Below are 22164 nucleotides of genomic sequence, written 5' to 3' on the forward strand. Positions count from 1 at the left end.
CGTCTGAGGAAAATAGTTTCTACAATACAGTACATACTGTAGTTTGAAATGTCCATTCTTTAGCAGTTACATTAATAAAATACTGTATAAAATTACAGTAGGGTAGTTAAGAACCCATAGAGGAGAAAACGACAATGAAAATCACATTAGCGAGTGAATGGAAGCTGACTGTCATCAATTACAAACAGACCAAGAAATTGTAGCTATGGTGGAGAAAGAATCTGGAGTTGATGAGGAACAGAGTGACGACGAAGAAGACCACAATGAACAACCAGTGTCACATTCAGATGCCACGGCCGCCTTAGAACTTGCCGTACGCTACGTTGAGTAACACTCCGCTGCTACGCCCACTGATGGGATGTTTATGATACGCTGGTTTAACACTGCATCTTCGAGTAGGTTCCAATCACTACGGCAAAAAAACTAACAGACTTTGTAAAGATAAACGACCAGTGATTGATCGTTTATGATGTGTAATTATGTTTACATTAAGTTATTCTAGTAAAATATGACTAATACAATGCAAGTAAATCTTCATTGTATAATATGTTCTTTCATTTCAATAAGGAGATTTTTTTAAAAATTGAATATTTCAGTTCAGATTAACCGGACTTTCGGATTAACGGGACTCCAGTGCATGCCTTGCACCGACTTGACTACTTCAAATACGACCTGAATTTTTATCTTCAAGAAATAGCGCACTGTGCATATACGTTTTTCATTTGTTTCTGGTATTGCGCTTTTTACCATTTTTCTCTTCACAATTGTTTTTCACGTCAACTGTTCTAAAAAATCTACAAGATCCTACTTACATATTTCAATTATATTGAATTGTATTATATATACTGTATGTACATTTTCGCTACTGAAGCGAATACTGGACATTAAGCTATTCATCGAGTTCCGTCGGCGTTTGAAAGCACAGTGCCCAACGTTTAATATGTCGCGCTGATCTTCGGGAGCTGGCAATTTACTTCAACTGAGCTACTCGTCTTCGGCTTCTGCACAATTTTGGATCTTCATATTTGTTGGATTGTGTTGTGACTTCGCGCCTGATAGTGTATGCAAGCTGGCTCATTTAACTGCTCTCCGCTTCTCGTAAACATTATGAGACAATGCCGAACTTTGTGTGTGCTATGCTGCTGTTCAGAAGATTGCGCCTTGCTTCTTTTAAGTGACTTACCTTCTACTTCTTCTGAATTTTACAGTGCTTATCCCCGTTGTTTTATATTGCCTCTTCAACTGTTTTTGTGGGGACTTGATCTTTAATTTCTTTCTTACATATGCATTGTTTTTTGCATTTTATTCGGCTGATGATGACCGGGATTGGGGTCGAAACTGGTACCGCTTCCCCTTATAATTAAATAGGAATGTAACACTACATTTCGTATTTATTTGTATTGAATAGGTTGAACTACCTTATTTATTATTTCAATTTAATTGTGATACGGAACATTATGAAATGTTTATCTTTAAATCCTAACTGTAGTGGCCTTTCCCATAGCTACTAAGTTATACTGGAAAATGTTGCAAACCAAACGTTCCCTTCCAAGTACCTGGGAGTTAAAAGATTAATTATAATAATAGATAATAATAAGTAATTATAGTAATAAAAAGATAACACAATAACTTGAGACCAGTGACACAGTTTTAAGAACAAACCGAGAGCATATCAAGATTCAATGACAGATCATTAGACTACTGACCTTTAAGTTCCACATTTTCTTGCAGCAACTCTCTCAATTTCCTTTGTATTTCTTCTGGACTTAAATCAGATGGCATTGATCCAGGTAAAAAGCTAGAACTCTAGAAAAGAGGGAAAAAAGTAATAGTTTACATAAAGTAGCATTAGTCTAAAACTAGACAACTTTTTATTTATTCTTTATTTACCTAAATAAGACAACAAATTAAATATTTATTTTAAGAATTATTAAAAATAATGCCAGTATATGTAATAAATTATTTATTAAATATCATTAGTAAAGCCTTTATTCTTTAGAACAATAATGATAAAAAAATTGAAACACTCAAATGCAAAACGTAAGGAGTGTTCAACCCATGACTCTTAACACAATATCAAAGAATGATTAAGTACTAGGTAGTGTCAAACTCAAGCCTGCACAGAGGAGAATGATAAATATCTGGTAGCAATTGAGCAATGTACAATGATGCTGAACAGATACCATTACTAAAACTAGGAACAGGCTTAAAGTTTAGGTGAGGTAGGGCCATAACCACTCTATATCCTACTGAACTGGGATGAATGAAAACCAGTACTTGACATCTTAAACTTCATGGGAAATCACATCGGTCAAGCATAGGGTCATCCAGGTCAGAGATTTTCTTTAGAAGATGGTATGTAATTATACCCATATGACCTCCAATTTAATGTGCAATCTGAACCACAAGTACACCCTCTGAAACAACATGAGGACATTTTGCCACAAGATGTACAGATAAAACTTCTCCAAACCTTGATACTACCTTTCTTGACTACTGACGTCCTTGTTGAGGCAACTCGTGAACAAACTAAAAAGCTGCAATGAACACTGAACTCTGTTCTTCAATTTGCTTTTAACTTGAATTATGATGCTCAAGTAACCCCTAGATCTTTCCTGGCTGAAACCCAACAGGCAATGGAAGTTTCCTACACTTACATTGGTATATCAAACTCTGAATGAAAATCTCCCTGAATACATTTCTTCAAACTTTCATTTCTTGTCCTCATTCCATAACTGTAACACTTAGATCTGACACGTCCCTTGATATTCCCATCAACTACTCTTCTATGTACACTAGATCCTTCACTGTGGCTGGGTCTAGAGATACTTAGTTCACTACAGATCAGATAGTGGTCTGCATCATCGAAAAATCCCCGGAAAACTTGTACATTCCTAACGGATTTCCTGAATTCGAAGTCGGTTAAGATATAGTCTATTATGGATCTGGTACCCCTAGCCTCCCATGTGTAGCGGTGAATAGCCTTATGCTTGAAGAATGTATTCGTAACTGCTAAACCCATACTAGCATAGAAGTCCAGCAAACGCTTCCCATTCCCATTAGCTTCCATATCTTCCCCACATTTACCAATCACCCTTTCGTATCTTTCAGTTCTATTCCCAACTCTCGCATTGAAATCGCCCATTAGCACTATTCTATCCTTGCTGTTGACCCTGACCACGATGTCACTCAATGCTTCATAAAACTTGTCAACTTCATCCTCGTCTGCACCCTCACATGGTGAATACACGGAGACAATTCTAGTCCTAATTCCTCCAACTGACAAATCTACTCACATCATTCGCTCATTTACGTGCCTAACAGAAACTATGTTGCGTGCAATGGTATTCCTGATAAAAAGCCCTACCCCAGACTCTGCCCTTCCCTTTCTAACACCCGTCAAGTACACCTTATAATCTCCTACCTCTTCCTCATTATCTCCCGTTACCCGAATATCACTTACTCCTAGCACATCCAGGTGCAACCTCTTTGCTGACTCAGCCAGTTCTACTTTCTTTCTTCCATAAGCCCCATTAATATTGATAGCTCCCCATCAAATTCCAATTCGTTCGCCATGTTGTTTCCAAGGGGTCCCTCGCCTGTCGAATGGGAGTGGGACTCCGTTACTCCCACAGGTCCGAGGCTTGCTTAAAATGTTCTGAGCTCGGTAAATTCATGAAGCAGGATGCTACTCTACTTGCACATAGTCCAAGTGAGGATCTCTCCTCTAACGGGTTATGGACCACCGGTAAATTGTATAGTCCTAGCCGCCTGAGCACAAGGAGGGCCATGACTCAGAATATGTCCAAGATGCCCACTCCCATTCCATAGCAACTGGTATCCCGACTCTCAGGACCACTAACTAGGCCACTCAGCCCTTGCCTATTGTTCACGAACTAGGACGTGACTACAGTAACCCACACCATGAACCATTAATTAATCTAAAAGCATTTTAAAATTGTAGTAGATAAATTTGGTACTCCCTTGCAAGCACCAAACCAAGTAACAGTCCTGTGACTTCCCAGCTTTTTACTTTGTATTATTCTTCCAGATATTCGAAACAAGGTGCCTTTTCTTTTCAATGTCAATCTCTTTGTCTTGTGAGTTGTCTCTTCTAAATGTTACTGTTAGGTCTATTATTATTCAACTGCTTCCGTTTATTATCGACAGTTCAATGTATCCACACATTTTCCAGAGCTTTCATATGACAAACTGCATTACACACTTCAAATCTGCAGGTTTCCATTTCTTCAGACACTCAGCAGTATTACTCCTGACCTATGGTTCCTAAGCATTTTCCTTAATGACAGAAACCCAGAAGGAGAGGGAAGGTTTCATTCTCATTGTACTGAAGGCAAAAGATACCTTGACTCCAGCCAGACTGTGATGAATAGGGCTTGGAAGTTAAAGACCTATAAATGGCCTAAGAAAGACTTTTAAAGAGACCTAAGAATATAAAAAAAAGAACCTAAAATTGGCAAAAAGGTGTAAAAATGTGATCCATATTCATTCATAATTTCAGTTTTAATGAAGGGAAAAAATGCATTTTTCTCGTGGTATGCAATATTCAGTGCAAAAATATATAAGTGAAATAAGTCTTTCTGACAATGTACGCTTTTAGATTAACATACAGTAATTTAAAAAAGAAATTCCATGGTTTCTTTTTTAACAAAGTACTTGCAGAATTTAGAATGAAATATTTTGTTCAACCTAGAATGAATTCAGCAAACCCGCAATGGACATCCTGGATAAAGAAATTTGAAATTAATATAATTGGAGTCACATTTGGCGTAACCACACTAGAGTAACTGAAACTGGAATTCGGAAACCTTACCTCAGTTTGCTTTGCAGTATATCGCAATAGTCATCTCCAGGTTTTTAGATGTAAAGGATCATCGGTTTTCAGACCGCACGATGCAAAACATCAGGAAACTTCTCTCCACATCAGCTGATGTTAAGGGTTCAAACTTGAATCAAGTGAGATCTTCCTCGTCAAAACTAAACACATCAACGTTTTCTCCTTTCAATATTTTACTTATCTTGCACATAATTTGATACCCGTTTTTTTTGTTTTTTCAGGCACAAGTTTAATTATCTCTCTTGTCAGATATGGTCCAAATATATGTATTTTAGTGATGGATAAACTGACGATTCAAAATGAGAATAGGCAGTAAAAATGTAGTTGAAAGGAGGTGAAGTTGCACAAAAGCCGTTAAGACCTAAAAAAAAGGCTAAACAAAGACCAATAAGCCATAGGGACTTTTCCTTAACTTCTGAGCCCTGGTGATGAAATAGCAGTTCATTTTTATAGCACCAGTCCTTTGTGATGGAAATCTAGAAATATGATTTTGGCCAGTAGAAAAAATGCGATATACACCTCCACCACAGTGTCAAACCACAGAAACTTGACGCCATAACTATCATAGTCCACCGGCAGGTAGTCAAACTAAGAAAAAGTTGGTTAATTCAGAAGTCAGGTATGATGTAAGAAAGACAATAAATATATAAATAAACAAACAAATAAATTACCATTCAAAAACTTCACCAACAAAACTCACTCTGCATGCATTGCATTACATAAGTGGGCAACATTAGCACTGCTTTGAGACATTATCATACTTGCTACATATTGTATAATGCAAGGAAAATTAGCATTGATTTGAAGTACTAGTTAGGCCAAGCAAGTTTATTTTTGTTACTATATAAAAGATTCAAGTGATATGGACAGTCAGATTCATCCCTTTTATCATATGGAAACCTCAATTATTTTATTAGATAAACATGCATGCATCACAGTATGTGTTACAGCTTGAATATGTATAATACAAATTAAGTTCATATTTTCCCAATTGTTTGTATGTGGACAAAAGAGATCTGGTAAAGTATGGGTATATTCTGTGCAATAGTGCATGTGCTTCCTTAACCAACATGATTTCACTTTTATAGGCTTCATCTTTATGTTTAAATTCTGCATGAAGTGCATCATTCTATCATATTCTTTCATAATCAAGTAACTTCTCCCCCACCCCCACCTTTTTTTTTTTTTTTTTTAATGGCTTTCAAGAACATTTATTAGATTCATTATATTCCGTGTTTCAACATTGTACCCACAACCAACTTACAGCTTCACATAGTGAATTCACCTAAACAATCTTAGCCCTTTTCTACTTTTGATATCCAACAGACAGACCTTTCTTTCCTAACCTCAGTCAAACATCAAAAGCAATTCAAAACATCTGATCCTTTCTTACATGCTGATTGAACTACTTTCTTCTTTCAGCGAGTTGCTTCGATATTGACAGCTCTTCAATCAATGTTCAGTGTGGTTATTATTTATTCAAAATACGACTGCACTTGAGTGAGACGGCACTAGTGTTCATCACAGTGGGTAGAGGACAGTCGAGCCAGCAGTGAGCACATCAGTGGACCTAACAGAGTTATGCGAATCTTCCCTTACTGACATGACAAGATGGATTTTAGGAAAACATTGTAGGGCCTAAGTGTTACAAATGCAAAAACAATAGAATGAATTTAGAAAGGAATGGCTGCTGATAGTTCAGGGGCTAACAATGTTAGAGCAAAAGAAACCATAATATCACCAAGGACTGACCAACTAAATGAACAGTCATAGATTGTGTGCTACTGTCTACTCTGCAATGACAGAGCAAGAAAGAGGGGAGGGGGTGTGGCAGCGATAATCAAAACCAGTTTAAAGCCTAGGATAATCACATGTTCAGAAAGGGAATACAATAGATGACCCAAGTTCATGTTTTTGGAAGTAATCGTAGCCCATCATAAATGTGCTGTTTGTGTGGTGTACAAGGCACCTTGTGCGTCCCCAGGTGGCAGATAGGGGGCCCCTTCAGTACACAGGGCTGGTTGAAATACCCAATAAAACCAGCGGAACAATCAGGTAGCCCAATTCCTAAGGGCTTTAAAATACTGGGACACCCTCTCTCCAGGGGTCATAAATATGGAGGGCCCTTGCCATGGGTTATGGGTGAAGACCTCAACGGCATCTACGGCGGAGAAGATGGACTTTGGTGCAGTGGAGATGGCGGAAGGGGCAAACCCGTAGCATCTGTACTCCAGAGGAGTAGTTACAAAAGGCGTCTGACTCCATGTAAGGGGCAGCCTAATTTGAACCTGGTAGAAGGTAATAAAATGCCTTTGGGAGTGGCAAACGCATCGTACAACCAGCCTATAAAATGAGTGCAAGTGAATCGAGGCCTCGGAAAATGCTAGGGCATCACCCTGACGTGACACGCAGTTCCTGGTGCTCTGGGGGAACTGTGAGAAGTGGGCTACCAGACATCACAAGAATCGGTATCATCAATGTTATGACAAGGTAGAAGAACTGATAAGAGTATATGGAGAAGAAAGACATAGTAATGATGGGAATAAGTGAGACAAAATGGAAGGGGAAATGTCAAAAAAAAATTGAAGGAAGGGTATAGATTATATTGGAGTGGAGGAAAAATGGCAACAAATGGTGCTGGTGTTATATTGAGAGAAGACCTAGTGCAATATGTGGACAAAATTGACCAGATCAGTGACAGGATAATTGAAGTTAGACTTGGACTTGAGAGTGGAATCAAGGATTTCATACAGGTTTATGCACCCCAATCAGGGAATGCAAATGGATGTTTAGAAAAGTTTCTAGAAGAACTGGAAAGTTGTATTGAAGAAAAAGAGGTTATAATAATGGGAGACATGAATGCACATGTTGGAACAGACAGACAGGGAAAAGAAGAGATAATTGGCCCCTATAGTTATGGAAACCAAGAATAAGGAGGAGATTTGGTAATAGATTTTTGTAGAAGGAATGGATTAATTGTTAGCAATACATGGTTTGGGAAAAAGAACTCTCAAAAAATAACTAGATATGGTTGAGGAAATAGGAAGACAAAGACAAGGATTGATCTTATTCTGGTGGAGAAGGAGAAACGTAGACAACCCGAAGATGTGACAGCAATGCCAACAGCAGATTTCAAAGGAGACCATAAAGTGGTGGTAGCCAAATGAAGACTGTAAAATAACAAACAGAAAAATGGGAAAGAAAAATAAAGGGATGGAAGTTAAAAGAGAAAGAAATAAGGGAAAAGTTTCAAGAGGATCTGAAGAAAGAAATTCTCAAAGATGGCTTGAACAGTGTGGAAGAGGAATGGACATGTTTCAGAAATTGATCTGTAAAGTGTGCAGTAAACACCTGTGGAAGACTATCAGGGAGGAAAAAGGAAAAGGAGACTCCTTGGTGGAACAGCAGGGTAAAAGAAGCAGTTAAAGAGAAACAAATGGCTTGGAGGAAGTGGATAGGCAGCAATAGTACAGAGAATTGGCAGAAATATAAAGAAGCCAAAAAGCTATGTAAGAAAATAGTACAAGAAGAGAAATGGAAGAGCTGGGAAAGTTTCACAGAAACTTTACTGGAGGATATAAAGGGAAGTAAAAAGGTTTTGTATGGTTTGGTGAAGAACAGTTTACGAAATAGGGAAGATACAAAATTTGTAAAAACTGAAACAGGGCAGACATTGATCCAAAGAGATGACATACTAAAAAGATGGGAAGAATCCCTCTCAGAATTGCTAAATATTAAATACAGTGAACTGGTAGATGAGAAGGAGCAAGAAGAAACAATGGGGAAAGAAGAACAAGAAAAGGAGACATCAATGTTAGAAAGAGGAAGCCACACAAAAGATGAAGAGCGGTAAAGCAGCAGGAGAGGACGAGGTAACTATGGAAATGATAAAAGCAGCACGACTAATAGGGCTACGGTGGCTGTATAGATTATTTACAATAATCTGGAGGAAGAAAGAAATCCCAGAGGAGTGGGGAAGGGGTTTAATTATCCCGATATTTAAAAAAGGTGATAAAAAGGGATGCAATAACTACAGAGGAATCACCCTTATTGCCCATTGAGCGAGTGGACGTGTGCTAGTACGACTCCGCATTTTGTGAAAGTTTAACAGTAAAGAAAGCGCTACGGTGGAGGGTGACTCGTCTCAACCTTATAAATAAGTTTCAAAGACAAGGTATGTAATTACAAAAGTGTGTTACTTGTCTGCAGGGCGCGTGGCCAACAGTCAGGAGAGAGACCAAGAGGAAGACCGCGAAAAAGGTGGACAGATTCAGTGTGGGATTGCATAGAGAAGAGGGGAGGAAAACCAGAAGATGTACTTAAAAAAAGGAGAAGAGTGGTGGAGAGATAGGCGGCGATGGAGGTCCTTGATTCACAACCCGATCCGAGAAGCTGGAAACGGGAAATGAACATGATGATGAGGACGTAGAGAACAGATTATTACGAGTACTTCCACAATACAAACACGTAACTGTCATGGGCGACTTCAACGCAGACACCGGAAACAACAGTGCCGAATGTCGGCAGCTTATAAACATTACAAGTATTGTTTGTGATATAAGCTTATAAACATGACTACGTCATGCGATATGAGGATTTTACCAACTATCCCTACGTACAGCACCCCCACATCACACATGACAATTGACTTAATGATCGTAAAAAGTGCAAACAAAGTACTACGACACGGACAGACATTTGTACCAGGAATTTCAGCTTATGTCTTAATATACATTTCCTACTGCTTAAAGATCTGAAAGGCTAAATCAAGGACTATCACATTCAGAAAACTCTCTAAAACTGACTACAGTATGTTTACTGAAGATGCACTAGATGTTCCATGGCTCCATGTACTGACAGTTAATGGCATTGAAGTAAACAAATTTAACGAATATCTGACCTTGCTCTACGATACACACACCCCGCTGAAAACAGCAGGGACAACATGAGCCCCAGCACCAAGACTAAACCAGGAGCAAAAAGAGCTAATGGCAAGAAAAGATGCCGCACATAGGAAATCTAAGCGACAACCAACACAAGACAATTTTGATGCATTTAAATGCCCACTAGAATCAGACATGCACATACCCTGTTAAAAAAAATATACTACACCTGCTATAGCATGGAAAGAACTAAGAAATAATAGCATAGATATACAAAGAGACTATCATCCTACTGAGATAATCCTGAACTCGTTCAATTAACTGACAGAAAACATAGAAACATAGAACACTATACAGCAATTACAACTCCCCTGCACCTGACAGAGAAAAATTCTACTTTTCTCATGTGATCTCCTCGCAAGTTAAACAAGCCATATTTAGAATAAAATCAAAATCCAAAGGGTATGACAACACAGAAATAGAACTTATTAAGACAATAACTGACATAATTTTACCTACTAGCCTATAACTCACATACTTAAACATTCACTAATGACTGGCACTTCTGGAAAGCTGCTATTGTCGTCCCGCTCGCTAAAAACCACCACCTAAATACATAACCAACTAGCGATCGGTGAGTATATTATAGATGTTTTCAAAAGCCCTAGAATACGAGGCATGTTTTTTAAGTGAGGACCGTTTGAAAATAATTACACAACGAAAGAAGATTTTCAAACACCACATTTATTTGCAGATTCACATACTTTACTCCATTTTTCAACATAGCCACCAAGTTTGTTTACACTTATCATACCTGACAACTTTTGAATATCCTCTTCATAGAAAGTTGCCGCCTGCTCCAATAACCAAGAGTTCACGGCCGTTTTCACTTCGTCATCATCACTGTAGTGGTTGCCGTTGAGATAATGTTTGAGGTGGCAGAACAGATGATAATCGCTCGGCACAAGGTCAGGGCTATAGGGTGAGTGGTCTAAAACTTCCCAGCCAAAACTGTCTAATAAACCTCGGGTCTGAGCTGCATTGTTGTGGAGAAGGACAATTCCATTTGTCAGCATGCCATGTCTTTTGTTTTGTATTGCTCGGCGTAACTTTCTCAAGGTTTGGCAGTAGGCTTCCGCACTGATAGTGGTTCCTTGCCGAACAACAAAACACCATGCCTATCCCAAAACACGGACGCCATGATCTTGCGCTAGGACAGAGTCTGTTTGGCCTTCACCTTTACAGGTGAATGTGTGTGTCTCCATTCCATGCTCTGTTGCTTCCATTCGGGCGTGATATGAGAAACCCATGTATCGTCTCCCGTTACGATTTGACTCAACATGTCGTCACCTTCTTTGGCATAACGAGTCAAAAACATAATCAAATGCTCAAGTATTTTGTTTTTGTGGTCCTCCGTTAGGAGTTTAGGGACCCAACGGGAGCACAGTTTCCTAAAATTTAGGTTTTCAGAGACAATTTTGTAAAGCACTGACCTAGACACGTCAGGAAAGGCGTTTGAGAGAGCTGTTATTGTGTAGCGTCTGTACTCACAAATCTTTGCTTCAAATGAAGCCACCAAATCGTCTGTGATCAGAGATGGGAGACCGGAGCAGGCCTCATCACGGACGTTGAAGTCTTGTACCCACTTACGTACTTTGCCTTCACTCATAGTATTAGCATCGTACACTTCGCAAATCTGTCGGTGAATGTCTGAAGCAGACAGGTTCCTTGCCGACAAACACCATATCACTGACCGAACCTTGCACAGTGCAGGCGAGTCGATAATCTTGAATATTTGAGCAAGCATAGAACAGAACCATACAGGCTAACAACAGAGCTGCAACTGAGCTCGTTTCAACGCGTGCGAACTACTAGCATCTACAACAAAACGGCCCTTACTTAAAAAACATGCCTCGTACATTGTACTCCAAAAGTTTTCAACTACTTGCAAACAAACAAATACCAGTCTGGTTTCCGATGTAACCATAGCACTCTACCTACAAACTTCACCTACTGATTTCAGTGAATCAGTCAAAGATCTCGATGTTATAATAGACTAACATTTTTTTTGGGAGCAACAGATTACCAACATCTCCACAAAAGTATCTGCAACACTTCCGACATTCGCAACGCGATAGACAAAAGACAAATTACAGTCCTAGCTCTTCTTGACTTCTCTATGGCTTTTGACTCAGCTGACATAGACATACTACTTTTGAAACTATTTACACTCCATTTTTTGACAGTCTTCAATGGATGAACTCATAACTCCATGGTTGTCAGCAGTGTGTAAGAAATAACAATAATGAATATGCATCCTGGTGATATAGAGGTTGGCATCCCACAGGGTTCTGTCCTAGGACCACTTCTGTTTTCTGTTTATATTAACAATATTATATTGTTGGTAAACAGCTACAGACACCATATGGATGCTGCCAGGTGGTGGTGATTATTGTTTTAAGAGGAAGTAAAACTAGGCAACCATCCTCTATATAACACTAATCCGAGGGATAAAATGGAAGGGAACACTTCGAAAAATGAAGGTAAGGGCCATGAAGGGCATGAAAATGAGACTCCTTAGCCCTTGCAAACCTAATAGCATCGGGTTCGGAAAAGAACAAGAGTTGGCCAAGAGAGGTTGGATAGGATAGATGAAAGTGAGGAGCCTGGCACAAGTAGGTGGAAGCAATGTCAGAACTCAGCTAAGGGTCCCGTGGTCGCTAACCCATGCTCCACATTTCAGAGACCCTGGGGCCCCTTTTAGTCACCTCTTATGACAGGCAGGGGATACCGTGAGTGTTATTCTACTGCCCCCACCCACAGGGGGATATACAATTGTACCTGCACACTGAACCGGAAAGACTAACTGATGAAATTTAAAATTTCATTACAGACTTGCAAGAAATTTGCAACACGGATGGTCTCAGATTAAATAACAAAATCTCAAGCTATAATAATTTCTCGCCCTCAACTTCATTAAAAAATCATAAGCAACCTAACTTTAGCAACATTCTACCTACAAAATTCACTGACTGATTTCAGGGAATCAGTCAAAGATCTCAATGTTATACTAGACTAACATCTTTCTTGGAAGGAACACATTATCAACATCTCCACGAAAGTACAGTATTTGCAACACTTAACTCACTTAGAAGATTTCACAATATATTTTCTCGAATATTATAGGAAAGTCTCATTTGCACTCTGGTATTACCTCATTTTGACTACTGTGACACTGTGTACAACAAGCGCAAAACACCTGCGTTCAATAGATATATATACACATATAGGCCTATATGATCTACGTTACTATGAAGATGTTACACCTGGCTAAGATAAACTCATTTGGCTAAAACTCAAGCAGCGCCGAAATCTTCATGCTTTATCGAATATTCTCTTCATGCTCATCTCCCTACTTGAACTTGCAATTACACCACCTCTCATCTAATCACATTTTTGGAACGTGGTCAAAATCTGATATACTCTTATCTATTTCCCATCATCACACCACAAGATACACAAACTAATTTGTTATCTCTAAAACATGACAATGGAATACATTACCTGTCCCTGTCAGAGGGGCCTCGCCTGCTAGTTTCAGGCAACTTTGTCACCGATATTTTAATATTGTACATTAGCCTTTCTTCAAATGACAGACTTTATATAATCAAACTGTTATTATTAAGGACAATAGAAATAGCTAAGTTAAGATTTTATGAGTTCTACAGTCATTGTAATCATTATAAAATATCAAAGCCATTTTGACAGTGCTGATATAATTATTTTATTATTATTATTGATATATACAGTCGTATCAGCACACACGTTTTTAAAACATAACCGGTTTTCGGACACTAAGGTCCATCATCAGTGTTAATATTTAAATTTAATTTCACATAAGTGTGTCGTCAAAATGAGTTAAAAATGAGTTTAAATTTGTAGCCCTGTTGACATCAACATGTTAAGGCTGGCTTTCCTTCACCAACAGCCTGAGCACGAAGGAAAGCCAGCCTTAACATGTTGATGTCAACAGGGCTACAAATTTAAACTCATTTTTAACTCATTTTGACGACACACTTATGTGAAATTAAATTAAGTATTAACACTGATGATGGACCTTAGTGTCCGAAAACCGGTTATGTTTTAAAAACGTGTGTACTGATACGACTGTATATATCAATAATAATAATAAAAAATAAAAAAATAAAAAAAATTCTACAGTCATGTCATAAATGTATAAATCATCATCGTATTAATTTATTTCTTATTTTTTACTTTTCTTTATTAAAACATTGTATTTTTTAGTAGCTGCAAGATGTTTCAACTGTAGTCTATTTACTTTAATTCTGCACATGTAAATGTTGTATTTTATGGTTAGATGGAAGAAAGGGCCTAAGGCAGACAAAATAAATTCACTGTAATATATATATCTGATGACAGATGACAAAACATAAACAAGCAGTAGTTCCTGGCATGGCTGAGCACAGATGTATTTTGAAAACGTAATATATATATCACAGAATGAGAATTGACTAGGAAACATCACAATTTTTTTTTTGCTTTACGTCGCACCGACACAAATAGGTCTTACGGCAACGATGGGACAGAAAAGGGCTAGGAGTAGGATGGAAGCGGCCGTGGCCTTAATTAAGGAACAACTCTGGCATTTGCCTGGTGTGAAAATGGGAAACCACAGAAAACCATATTCAGGACTGCCGACAGTGGGGTTCAAACCTACTATCTCCCGAATACTGGATACTGGCCGCACTTAAGCGACTGCAGCTATCGAGCTCAGTCATCACAGTTTTGGTCAACCTCCATACTGATATAAGAAGAGACTTAAAAGCTTTACACTGGCAATATACAGAGAGAGCATTTGAACTAAGAAACAGGCGCACAGTGTTTTTCTGGAATACATTCTAGTGAATCAGGTAAAAAAAACCTTACTAGGAAAAGCCCACATCTGTAAAAGAAACTATACATCCCTCGTTCTTGTGTAAAGTTGTCAATTTCGTACCAGGTATCTTGTTTCAGTACTTCTAGGATGTGTGGATTAGTCTTCTACTGTATATGCGATAATACACTGCGATTCAATAATAATAATAATAATAATAATAATAATAATAATAATAATAATAATAATAATAATAATTGCATTGATGGGAGTGAAAGTTCCTTATGAGGTATCACTTTAAGTACCTTTAAGTACGAGAAGACTGGGGTAATAATATAAACGGGATTGTAAATAAAGGGTACAGATACAGATCTCTGCACATGATTATGAGGGTATTTAGGGGTTGTACTAAGGGTGTAAAAGAGAGGGCATATAAGTCTCTGGTAAGACACCAACTAGAGTATGGTTCCATTGCACAGGACCCTCACCAGGATTACTTGATTTGAGAACTGGAATAGATGTAAAGAAAAGCAGCTTAACTTGTTCTGGGTGATTTCCGACAAAAGAATAGCATGTAATAGACAAGAAAAATGTTCCACCGATCAATACATTTATTGTGAATGAATTATTGCACTAGTACCGGTCTAGTACTAGTCTCAAATTTTAATAGACGTTTTTAAAATATACCATGTTTTAATGTGTTTAATGTGCTATATTTTTTAGTGTCTTATGATTTGGCATATATATTTTAATGTGTTTATGTACTCATGTCCATGCTCAATCAATAGGTTTTAGTTTATTATAACCATCACCACTTTTAATCAGAGATATTTTAACGCAACATACTGCAATATATTTTACTTCCATTTTTCATTAGACATCCGGATGCCCTAACGTAACATCTTAGTAATTTTGTCTAATGACTGTAAATTTGTGTGCTAGCTGATGATGGCCAAGATAGGCCGAAACCGGTACTAGTGCAATAATTGATTCACAATAAATGTATTGATCGGTGGAACATTTTTCTTGTCTATTACATTGAATCCAATCAATACGGAATATGAAACTTATAAATAATAAAAAGAATAGCATTACGAAAATGTTGGAAAGTTCAGGCTGAGAAGATTTGGGAGAAAAGAGACGAGCTGCTCGATTAAGTGTTAAGTATTATCATTAAAATCACACATACATAAAACACTGACCTAGTCAATACTTAAAATTATACCATATGTTATGTACATCCCGTTCATATTCCGAAAGCATCAATTCTCTCTTCTTCAGCGGTTATACAAATTGCCTAAAAATCTTACACCTATTATCTATACCATTGTAATACACACCGTCATATGGGTACATATCTACTTAGGCTAAAACCTGTAAAGCAACTCATTCTAACACTTATTCTAAATTTTATTTTGGACAACTGACCGTGTGAGTATGAGTTAGCGATTTAGGAATCTTCCCTTCATAATACCGCATTAGGAAATGAAGAGGATATTATTGTGTTTTGGTGTTTCAGTATTAGAAGATGAATACACGTACAACCAAATTTACCATTGGAGGAATGAGACGAGGGTTTGGGGGTTGTTCAACCAGCTTGCATGTTGCCCTATGACAATAACACAAAGCAAGATCGATTGTGTTGATGTGTGTGCAGCTGACAGACATGTTTTTTTTTTTTTTTTTGCGTCGCACCGATACAGATAGGTCTTATAGCGACGATGGGACAGGAAAGGCCTAGGAGTAGGAAGGAGGCTATTTTTTTTTCTATTTGTTTTACGTCGCACCAACACAGATAGGTCTTATGGCGATGATGGGATAGGAAAGGCCTAGGAATTGGAAGGAATCGGCCGTGGCCTTAATTAAGGTACAGCCCCGGCATTTGCCTGGTGTGAAAATGGGAAACCACGGAAAACCATCTTCAGGGCTGCCGACAGTGGGGTTCGAACCTACTATCTCCCGAATGCAAGCTCACAGCTGCGCGGCCCTAACCACATGGCCAACTCACCCGGTGACTGACATGTAAGTCATTTATATACATATTTTCAACGTTTGGAACATCAATGATGGGATTTAAGAGAGACTTTATGTTGTTATTGTTTAATGGTGAGAGGATAGACTCACATCTAGTTTGTGTTGGCTCCAGGACATTTGATAGCAGAGGAAGAAGCTGCATTTCGTAGAAGATGCAAACAGAGTGGAAGGTTTTAATAAGTTTGGGTGAAATAGACATTTATTTTAGCACAATGAGCAGAAGTTGTTATTTTGACAAGGCTGGATTATAAGTAGAAGAAACTGTATTGTTTGATTATTAACACAGATTGTAGTTTAAATACGAGATGTTAGAATGAGTTGCCTTACAGATAGCAAGTAGATTTGTAACCATATTACGGTGTATTTTATAATGTTACAGATAATAGGTCTACGAATTTTGGGCAATTTGTATAACCATTGAAGAAGAGAGAACTGATGCTCTCAAAACATTATTTAATTTAATTTCCGGGTTGAACCGTGTTGTACGCATATCACGCACAGTTTGCCGACGTTTCGAATACATTGCAGTATTCTTTGTCAAGGCGACTGAAATACTCCTACTCGATCCGAGGTAATCAGTCTCGCAGGCAGAAATTACACTACTAGAGTGGCCTTGATCTTGGCCTTTTATATCCTAGCCTTTCTGGCTGACGTAAGCCCTGGCTGTCTCGCGAGACTTCTGGAAAGTGTATGTCACAGCCAGGTAGTGGGGGCTTGCCCGCGCTGTTATGTAATGGGGTTGCGGCCCGTGTGTTTATGTTGTGGTCTGTATGTCTTAAACTATGAATGATAGGCATCCAAGAATGACTGATTTTGTATCCTCCTTCTAAATTTATGTTGTTCGGATGTTTCTTGATTTTGATAGCCTCGCGGATTTTCCTTTCCAGATTCCAAGGGATAGCTGCTACGATCTTGGTCTTCTTCACACCGTGGAAGCTTCACTTCTAAGAGACGAAACCTTTACGGGGAGGATGCTCTCAAAACATATTCGGGATGTTATGTGGTAATAAACATTAAGAGAGAACTGATGCTCTCAAAACATGTTCGGGATGTAATGTGGTAATAAACATTAAAATATAATTTTAAGTATTGACTAGGCCGATAGTACATGTATGTGTGATTTTAATGATAAGATTGTAGTCAATACAGACCAATTATAAATATTTAACCAATATGGTTCAGTTAATAAACTCTTAAGTGGTAAGTATGTTCTGAGTTGTCAGTGGAAAATGGCATGAAATGACATTAGTAGACGAATAAGTTTGAGTGGTGTTTTTAAAAGTAGAAAATATCAAAATATGAAGATAAGCTGAAATTTAAGAGAACAAATTGGGGCAAATATTAATTTATAGAAAGGGGAGTTATGGATCAGAATAATTTCCTATGAGAGATTTTTTTTTTTACGTCGCACCGACACAGATAGGTCTTATGGTGACGATGGGATAGGAAAGGGCTAGGAGTGGAAAGGAAGTGGCCGTGGCCTTAATTAAGCTACAGCTCCTGCATTTGCCTGGTGTGAAAATGGGAAACCAAGGAAAACCAGGGCTGCCGACAGAGGGGTTCGAACCTACTATCTCCCGGATGCAAACTCACAGCTGCGCAACCCTAACCGCATGGCCAACTCGCCCAGTAAGGGAGATGTTCAATAAATTTCCAAATTCTCTGCAATTATTTAAGAAAAGACTAGGTAAACAACAGTTACAGAATCTGCCATCTGGACGACTGCCCTAAATATAGATCAGTGGTGAATGATTGAATTATTTAATAGAACAGGTATAAGAGTATCTGTAGAAAAAACAAATTTACAACAAATGTAAAAAATGCTCCAAAATTTCTAACAACAGAAATTGGTCTAATATAGAATGTAAAGAAATTCAAATATTTAGGAGAAACAATTCAAGAAATGGTTTGGAAAAATCCACTGTAGAAGAAAGAATACACAAGATGGAAAGAGCATTTGGTAGGCCTATAACTAGGAATATCTACAACAAAAAGTGTTTATCTAAAAACCTCAAAGTACAACACTACAACACAGTAGTCAAACCGAAATGCCTATACGTGAATGAATGTCTAGTACTGAATTACAAACTAAATAAATTAGAAGTACTGGAAAGAAAAATTATACGAAAAATACTCTGTTCGTTAAGAACTACAAAACTCTGGAGATCAAGAAGTAATGATGAGATAACCAGTGCAGACCAATAGTGTTTGCTCAGATAACTAGAGGCCTAAGGCCACTTTGCAGCTTGTCCTCATATCACTGGTTTTGTCCAGACCCTACCCTACCCTAACCTATCCAGACCAATGGTCTTGTCCAGTTCCTACCCTAACCAATCCAGACCAATGGCCTTATTCAGGCCCTACCCTAACCAGTGCAGACCAATGGTGTTTCCTCAGGTGACTAGAGGCCTAAGGCCACTTTGCAGCTCTAACCTGGAGGCTTACACCTCCAGACCCCCTTTGCTCACTGGTGGTCCAGTTCTTAAGTAAGAGTGTTTGGTAGTGTTTTGCTTCGCTCAATCACGTTGTCTGCGAGAAATAAACATAGGACAGTAATACCCCGTGTAGATATTGGTGATGCAAGCGGCAACCATGGTATTAATGTTGCGTGAACACCACTGAAGTTTTAATATTACTTTTACTTAATTACTTCCCAACTCTGCTTATGTGTGAAAATTAAGCACATGAGAATATCTGTTTCAAAATGTGAACAGTATGACCAATATCTTCAAACAGAAATCTTCTCCAATTTTCAAGCTTCTGGCCCAAACTTCCAGAAGTGCATTTCTGAATGTTCAAGATTCCAACAATGCATGACAGTTTCAGAACAATTACACTGACGATATATTTTACTTTCTGGTTGTGGTCCATTGACATTACTTGAACTTTGAGGGTATATGGGAGAAACCTTTAGTGGTGGTGCACAGTTAGAAAACTGACTTGCATCAGGTTCTTGACCAGAAGAACGTTCCAAAAACACAAATGATCCTTCACTGGTTATAGATGATTCAGATCCAAATCTGCTTTCATTATCACAATTTGTTGGGATTAAGAATGTTAATTGCATTAGGCCTACTGTACTTCATTATCGTCATGTCGCCGCTGAATAGTAACGGGCTACCATAAAAACTATGTTTGCTTGCTTTTGATGAATATGCATAAGCCTCAATACAATAATGTTCCTAAGTTTCAAGTTTCCTTAAAAATAAATAAAAGTGAATATTTCAATAGAAAATTCTATTTTACTGAAAAAAGCTTTAAGAGCTTGAACGATTTTCTGATCTATGAATTAAATATTTGAAAGAATGTTTTAAATCTCCAAAAATATAAATATTTCTTCCTTATTAAACTGACTTGATAAAAACATTGTTTTTAATAACTTGTAGTCTATCTTAGTATAATTAGAAAAGGATGTGCAGCCTTCATTGAACAGTTCCAGTACAATATCTGTACAATACCTAAACACTGTGCGTACTACAAAACCAAACCTAAGAGTTTCACCCACAGATAAAAAACATCCTGCTATCAATTGAACAATTCTTTAAATTTTAATGTAAAGACAGGAAGTGCTTAATAATAAGTAAACAATATTGATTAGCAGCATATCCATAATAATTATGTGAATCAACTAACCTGACTTTCTGGTTGTGGTCCACTGACATTACTTGAACTTTGAGGGTATATGGGAGAAACCATTAGTGGTGGTGCACAGTTAGAAAACCGACTTGCATCAGGTTCTTGAACAGAAGAACGTTCCAAAACCACAAATGATCCTTCACTGGTTATGGATGATTCAGGTCCAAATCCATGATTCTGAATGTCGTGTTTATCAGTTACTTTCATCATTTTTTCAGCTGTAAATTCGTATCAATGTTTAATTGAAACATGCATTTTTTTCTCGGGAACACTACAGGATCTAAAATGCAGTTCAGCCACTTTTTACGAAATGCAAATAAAGCACATTGCAGGAATCTTAAAATGCGCTGAATGCAAAAGTATATTACTAATCATTACTCTTGCCATGCAGTAAGCTGACAAACCTATTTACATTAGATCACACTTGCAAACAATATACTGGGAAGATATATAATATTTACCTTTGAAAATCACAATTTAAGGTTAAGTATATGGTGGACAAATGAGGGAGCACTGCCAAGTGTACTGCAACAATTCCTGTAAGGCATTCAAACTGTTGCTGGTCCTAGATTCTGAAAATCGCTGTCAAATGGACCTGACAACACGCATGAAACCTTCCACCGATAACGAAGTACTTGTCTCTGTCTGCTAATTACATAGCTTTGGCATTCCAATGATGGCTCATTGGAGCGAGAGATAGCAGTACTGTCTAATCACGTGCGTATGTTTATGTTTCCTCTTTTCTTTCTTGCAGAAGGCGGTGACTTTAATTCCGGAGAACGGAAGCCAGGTACTCAGAATTCGTCGGATGGTTAAATGCAAGAAGTGCAGATACGTGTTACGAATCAAGGAAAAGCCTGTGATATTGTCCCTGGGCTTTGGCTGTAGAGATCCATAAGGTTAATGGCTAAACCGATATATTCACCGAGCAGTTACCGTTTGAAACAGGGCTCTGCCTTCGGGAGCCGGTGGGCTTTTCATTCTCCTCGCTAAGAGAAATACCCCACTTCCCGAAATGTTTGAGATTATATTAGACACTAGTACTAAAATCAAACTTGCTCAGATAAATAATAAATTTTGCCCAAAGAAATGTTAAGAATTTTATGATTTTAGAAAGTAGGGAATAATATGAATTACGAATGAGTAATTTAGTTCAAAATATTGAAGTGTTTGTCTTTATCGTAGTATCTTTGAAAAGAAAAAAATTACGACATTGGAGCAATTGGACCTTTTTGGATTACAATACTTATGTTGGAGTTTTCCTATTATTTCCTATGCCATTGTTCTTGAGTATGCAGTGGCCCAAAAATGCGTTTCAGTAATTCGTAAGCAACATTCTATATTTAATGGTGGTCTCTTTTCTTGCGAGGAAACGTAGTATACCATGCAAATACATACACGTCAAAAATGGTTTTGCTCCTCCTCGAGCCAAAGAGTTTCATTTCGTCAGTCGCTTTACAAAAAATAAGTAGAAGAAGAACGAAGGAGAGATATACAGAGGTACCGTTTCCGCTTCTTTATTGTTCAATAAAACAACAAGTGAGAGAACAATACACCTTTGCTTTCTCAGTTTTAGTTACTGAATACAGCACACATTAGCACCTTTAATACAGGGTAACACGTTCCCTTACCTTGATATTGGTACCGTACATGCCTGAATTCATCTTTGTTTACTGTCCACTAATTTATCACTGTAATGTTGGTCCAAATTCTCCCACCGCTCTATGATGGCTCGAAGTAGACCTCGCAGAGTGGTTGGTGAGTCGTGACATCCACAAACGGCTTTCTTTAACTTATCCCTGCTCAATAGGGTCATATCCAGGAACATGGCGTCACTCTAGTCGAGCGATATATGAAAT

At 38.0% G+C, this 22164-nt stretch overlaps 1 protein-coding gene across 5 annotated transcripts in view; it reads right to left on the bottom strand.

Moving 5' to 3' along the window:
- key (NF-kappa-B essential modulator kenny) overlaps positions 1 to 20971 on the bottom strand; it is a 145452-nt gene extending 124481 nt beyond the window's left edge. For 4 of the 5 annotated variants that reach the window (XM_068227160.1, XM_068227161.1, XM_068227158.1 and 1 more), the window contains exons 1-3: positions 20767 to 20971; positions 20303 to 20523; positions 1707 to 1806 (exon numbers count right to left, since the gene is read on the bottom strand). In XM_068227160.1, the coding sequence (XP_068083261.1) occupies positions 1707 to 1806; positions 20303 to 20515 (313 nt within the window). In that variant the 5' untranslated portion in view covers positions 20516 to 20523; positions 20767 to 20971. The remainder of the gene's footprint in view (positions 1 to 1706; positions 1807 to 20302; positions 20524 to 20766) is intronic. The other variant, XM_068227162.1, reaches the window with a different exon arrangement.
- Positions 20972 to 22164: the final 1193 nt, after the last annotated feature.

The sequence above is a fragment of the Anabrus simplex genome, chromosome 4, assembly GCF_040414725.1.
Source record: "Anabrus simplex isolate iqAnaSimp1 chromosome 4, ASM4041472v1, whole genome shotgun sequence".
NCBI classification, from domain to species: domain Eukaryota; kingdom Metazoa; phylum Arthropoda; class Insecta; order Orthoptera; family Tettigoniidae; genus Anabrus; species Anabrus simplex.